We start from the raw sequence: 4,953 nt of genomic DNA, 5'->3' as shown, positions 1-4,953 counted from the left end.
GGTTCTGCTGGAGGTTTCTTCCTGTTAAAAGGGAGTTTTTCCTCTCCACTGCCGCTAAAGGCACGCTTAGTGTGAGGGATTGTATTTGACTCGATGAGTCAATGCAATCAACTGGTTTTCCTTAGATAGAAAACTTTGTATCAATTTGACTGTATGATCTGGTTGAACTGTAAAGTGCCTTGAGATGACATGTGTTGTGAATTTGGCGCTATATAAATAAACTGAATTGAATTGAATATTGCCATTAAAGATGTTTTCCTTTTAGCTGTCTAGTGTGAGGGGTGCTGTATCTACTTTTATGTGCCGTAGAAAGTTGTTTCCAGTCATTTTGACTTCTGTTCATTTTCCAACATATTCTCTACCACATATTAAGTTCAAAAATCATCTGCAGCACGTCGCTCTGCAGACAAACACTAGTAAGTATCAACAAACACATACGTGTTGGTAATAAACTGTTAACCAACTCATCAGTTCATTTTGTTGTTGACATTTGGATTCTGGGCGCTCCAGCACAGCTTGTCCTTGCCTCGCCGTTTCCTCCTCCACTGGCAAAGCAGAAGCATGCGGAAGGTCTTCTGGAAGGTTTTGTTGCACAGAGCGTAGCACATTGGGTTGATGGTGCTGTTTACGTAGCACAACCAGTAGCCCAAATGCCAGAGAGACAGAGGGATGCACTCAGCGCAGAAGGTGGAAATGAGTACCATGATGTTGTATGGTGTCCATGTGAGGATAAAAGCCAGGAGGATGGCGCTGAGGGTCTGGGCTGCCTTCTTCTCCTTCACAAGCACCATCCTCTTCCTCTTGGTGATCTGGTTCTTCAGGGCAGAGTCTAAGGGCTTGGAAGTGGTGGAGGACGAAGAGGTGGAGGCCTTTTTGGATGACCGCTCTGGCTCTGGAGGGCATGGTTTTGGACTTGCTGGACTGTCATTTTTACCCTTTGGGGTGCGTTTAAATTTGTAAGAGATTAAGCTTTTAGGGTTCTTCTTCTGAGGGGTGGAACAATACTCCTCCTCTATATAATCCGGAACCTCCCCATTCTTATTACTTTGTCTGGTCTGCTGCTCTTTGAACGATCCTTGTGGGGTTTCTATTGAAACATGATCCTCCTCTGATGATGTGTAGCTGTTAAAAGAGGTAATCTGATCAGCTTTCGCCCATGCTTCATCCGACCTGGTGGTCACTTTAGTAACATTACTTTGATTAGACGAAGACCAGGAGGCCTGACTCTGGTCTCTTCTCTCTCTGGGGAAATGAAAACAAGAACGAATCATTGTCTTCTGCGGTTTAGACCCTTCTGGGACATTTCCCGTTGTGAGTCCTTGAAGCTCGGCGAGGTCCTTTGTCCGTTTTTGCGTCTCCTTGTAGATCCTGCAGTAAAGGATGGTCATAACCGAGACCGGGATGTAGAAAGCAGCAATAGCTGTTCCAAATGTAATGACTGGCTCTGTTAAAAACTGGATTTGGCACTGGTCCAAAGGAACTTTTCTCTCTCCCACAAAGTACTGCCAGCATAGAATAGGTGGTGCCCAAAGGACAAAAGACACCAGCCAAGCCAGACCAATCATTATGGCAGCTCTCTTTGGAGTCCTTTTTGCCCTGTAAGTCAGTGGCCTTGTGATGGAGAAGTATCTGTCAAAGCTGATCACAAGTAAATTCATGACTGAAGCATTGCTGGCCACATAATCCACTGCCAGCCAGAGATCACATGCAATGTTCCCTAAGGACCAGTAGCCCATCAGAATATAGGTGGTGTAAAGGTTCATAGATAGTACTCCTATAATGAGATCAGCAAAAGCCAAACTAAGCAGGTAGTAGTTGTTTACAGTCTTCAGCTGGCTATTTACTTTGAATGACAGCATCACCAGTACATTTCCTACTATAGTTATCAGACTGACGATGGCCGACACTGAAGCGATGGTTATGACCTCCCAAAGGCTGTGAGCATGTGTCGTATTGCTGGAAGTGTTGTTTTGGAGATCCATTGTCTTTTTCTATTCGTTTTTCTTATAGATGTTAGTTTCCTCTTTTTGTCCCCATGAAGACGAGGTGGCTACCTAAAATAAAACAAAACAATAATGTTGGATATAAATATAGAAAATATATTTGGAAACAACAAATATATTCAATGAATCATCAACTGTTTCAGTTATGTTGAAGGTAATATTTCAGTTACAAAAAAGAAGAAGCCATATATTCTTTTTCAATTTGATCTCAGAGATAAAAGGGCTGCTATACTCAATTCAGCTCAACACGGGTTCTCGTTTAACTTACATTTTCAAAGACGCTATCAAGCTATGTGTTTATTGTCGCATCCAAATGAACATTGGCAATAAAATCCAATTCGGTAATGACACACTTACTGCAGGATCTCAGAGGGTATCGTTTTTGAGTTTATGACATCACAAGGAGCAGGGCAATGAATCTAAACAGTTTGTATTAGAAACCATTATGGCAAACAAGCTTGTTCTGAAGCTTTTGAGTTGCTTTTAAGATGTAAACAGTTCATTCTTAGGTGTTTAAAGCACAGCCTGTGTCTCATTACCCTCAAGCCATGAAGGAACTGCAATAGGTGGCGAAGCTGAAGCAATTAATTACAGTGGTTATGATCGTCTTCAGGAATTTAACTGGTAAAGTTATTTTTTACCTGGTCGGTTTCAGTTAATTTTCATCATTGTAATACTTTTCAATGTTATATTCTTCTGCAGTCTTCATTTTGAACTCAAACTGTATTAGCTTACCCACAAAACCCCTCTCTAACTGAAAAGCATTTTTTTTTCATATGTCTAACCTCTAATGGAATGATGCTGATGTTCTAGGCTGTACTGCAGGTTCATGCATGATGGGGGTAACTAGCAAAGAAACATTAAATGAAGTAGACTGTGATGCAGCTCATGTATGGAAAACACTTTAAAATCCATAAGCTGTGTTTCTTGCAAATTAACTAGAAAGCAATTGGACTTTTGATGGTCATTCAAGTCTGCATTAGCCCATTGACAGATCACTTACAGTAAGTTTATTTTTGTTTTTGTTTTGCTTTTTGGCTGTTGTTGCCTATCTGTCTTTAAAATAAAAGCAATCTTCATACATATCCATCAAGATTTAGCTGCAATTGCAAAAATAAAGCTTATATAAGAATGTACAAAATATATATAAATAAAAGAAACCTCTGATTAGTTGTCTTAAACCTTGTGTGATGTTCATGTTATTTTATATCTAAGGTTGATTCTTGTGAGAATCTGAATGTGCTTAAATTTCCATTTTGGGTTCCAAAGCACTATTGTGAAATGTTTTCACAGTTGCTAAACAAAATATATTTGGCAAGATTACAAAAAATACAAAAACAAACACACCTAGGCCTTTTAAAATACGTACTTATACTACTTTATAGGGTTTGTATTAAACTCTGTTTTTAATATATGCTTGATTTAGCATAAAATAATAATATCAGTATTTAAACGAGATAATATTCTTTGAAATAAATTAGATTTGCTGAACGGTTGAAACAGGAACTATTCAAATATTTATCGGGCACTATTTAAGGTAGGACCTCAGAGCGCTCTAAGCGGTACCACCTGCTAAAGTGTCCGCCCTCGGATATAACACAACAGTAATGGAAGGTAGAGTTAGTCGAGGCAGAGGAGGCGGCTGGAGGAGAGGCGGCAGAGGTGGACACGACAGCGACGGCCATAATGGTGACCACAGAGGCCGGGGGAGAGGAGGTCACCACCGCGGCAGGAGCAAGCGAGACCACCACCGGGGACGCGGTCGCGGTGGAGGCTACCATGCTGCAGCAGAGTTCCCTCAGCGGGTGAGACCCGCTCTACCAAACTTTATCGCAGTCTCCCCTTTTTTTGTCTGTGATAAACGAAGCACGACTTTGAACAATATATAAATGTTTAAAAACTAACTTGAAGCACAGTGTTTTCAATTCGGCCTTGTCAAAAACACAGCATAAATATGAGTTTTGGCAAACTCAACTCCTCATGAGCCAGTTCAGCACATCTTCATCAATTTTTATTTTTTATGACTATGTATCTGAAAGTTGATGACAATTTGAGGTTATATGTCCGAATAGCGACGCTCCAAAACCTGTAGGACCCCTCCGGCTCCTGAGGACTGAGCCACTGATGGTGCAGCTCTTAAAACGTGTTTGCTTACAGCTCTAATAAACATACAGAATCTAAGCCTTTGGCATAACACTTAATTTCCCCCAGGATGTTCAGTCATATGATACTCCTGGCAGAATCAGACAACAAACAATAGGGGCTCCTTGATTGCAATCATAGAAATAAGCTTTGTTACATAGGGGCTCCTTGATTGCAATTATAAAATCTTTCCACTACGTCCATGCCTGCCATGTGGTATTTGATGACATGGCTGGGGGTGCTTCCTATTGTTTGACTTGAGAGAAACACAGAGTGCTCTTGGAATATTCTGCAGACAAACAGGAAGAGCAGTAGCTGTAGAGAAAGCAGTAGGGCATTGAATTGATCTTATTATGGAAGGGATTGCTTACAGCTATGAATCTATGTGTTATTAGATTATTTACAGAAATGCATCTTTATTTGCGCTGAATCTGTTCCTCTTAAATCAGAGCTTTAGAATATAGGAATATACGATACCATAGAAATGTATTCTTTTTATTGCTCTTTCTCATGATTTTTTTTCTCAATATATTTTAACAGGTTAGTAAAAATGAACCAACACAAATAACAGAAGTAAAATAAATTGACATGATATCTAAAAATGTATATATTGCATGTATTAAAAAAGTGTGACTCAAATTCCACCTAATAAACTTCATTCCATCCAGTTGTCTTTAGGGGTCCCCTTTTTCTGATTTAGTATCATCTAAAGTACAGCAGCTCTGTAAAGCCCTAAGAGTTATTGTAGCTGCCATCGAAGTCAGAATAAATAAATAAATACATAAGAAATTATACTTTAATATTTAAC

General features: G+C 39.8%; 2 protein-coding genes across 3 annotated transcripts in view; one reads left to right on the top strand and one right to left on the bottom strand.

The window, feature by feature from the left end:
* Positions 1–160: 160 nt before the first annotated feature.
* The window catches only part of LOC107093663 (muscarinic acetylcholine receptor M5-like), a 25,605-nt gene continuing 20,812 nt past the window's right edge, over positions 161–4,953 (bottom strand). Inside the window, exon 2 of one of the 2 annotated variants that reach the window (XM_015388854.1) lies at positions 161–2,050. In XM_015388854.1, coding sequence (XP_015244340.1) covers positions 468–1,982 — 1,515 coding nt within the window. In that variant the 5' untranslated portion in view covers positions 1,983–2,050 and the 3' untranslated portion in view covers positions 161–467. Of the gene's footprint in view, positions 2,055–4,953 lie in introns of both variants that reach the window. The other variant, XM_015388855.1, reaches the window with a different exon arrangement.
* Positions 3,564–4,953, top strand: part of aven (apoptosis, caspase activation inhibitor) — a 59,771-nt gene continuing 58,381 nt past the window's right edge. The window contains exon 1 of the mRNA XM_015388857.1: positions 3,564–3,808. Coding sequence (XP_015244343.1) covers positions 3,611–3,808 — 198 coding nt within the window. The 5' untranslated portion in view covers positions 3,564–3,610. The remainder of the gene's footprint in view (positions 3,809–4,953) is intronic.

The sequence above is a fragment of the Cyprinodon variegatus genome, unplaced genomic scaffold (assembly GCF_000732505.1).
Source record: "Cyprinodon variegatus isolate N-32 unplaced genomic scaffold, C_variegatus-1.0 Scaffold439, whole genome shotgun sequence".
In the NCBI taxonomy this organism is placed as follows: domain Eukaryota; kingdom Metazoa; phylum Chordata; class Actinopteri; order Cyprinodontiformes; family Cyprinodontidae; genus Cyprinodon; species Cyprinodon variegatus.
This window is presented reverse-complemented; position numbering and strand designations above follow the sequence as displayed.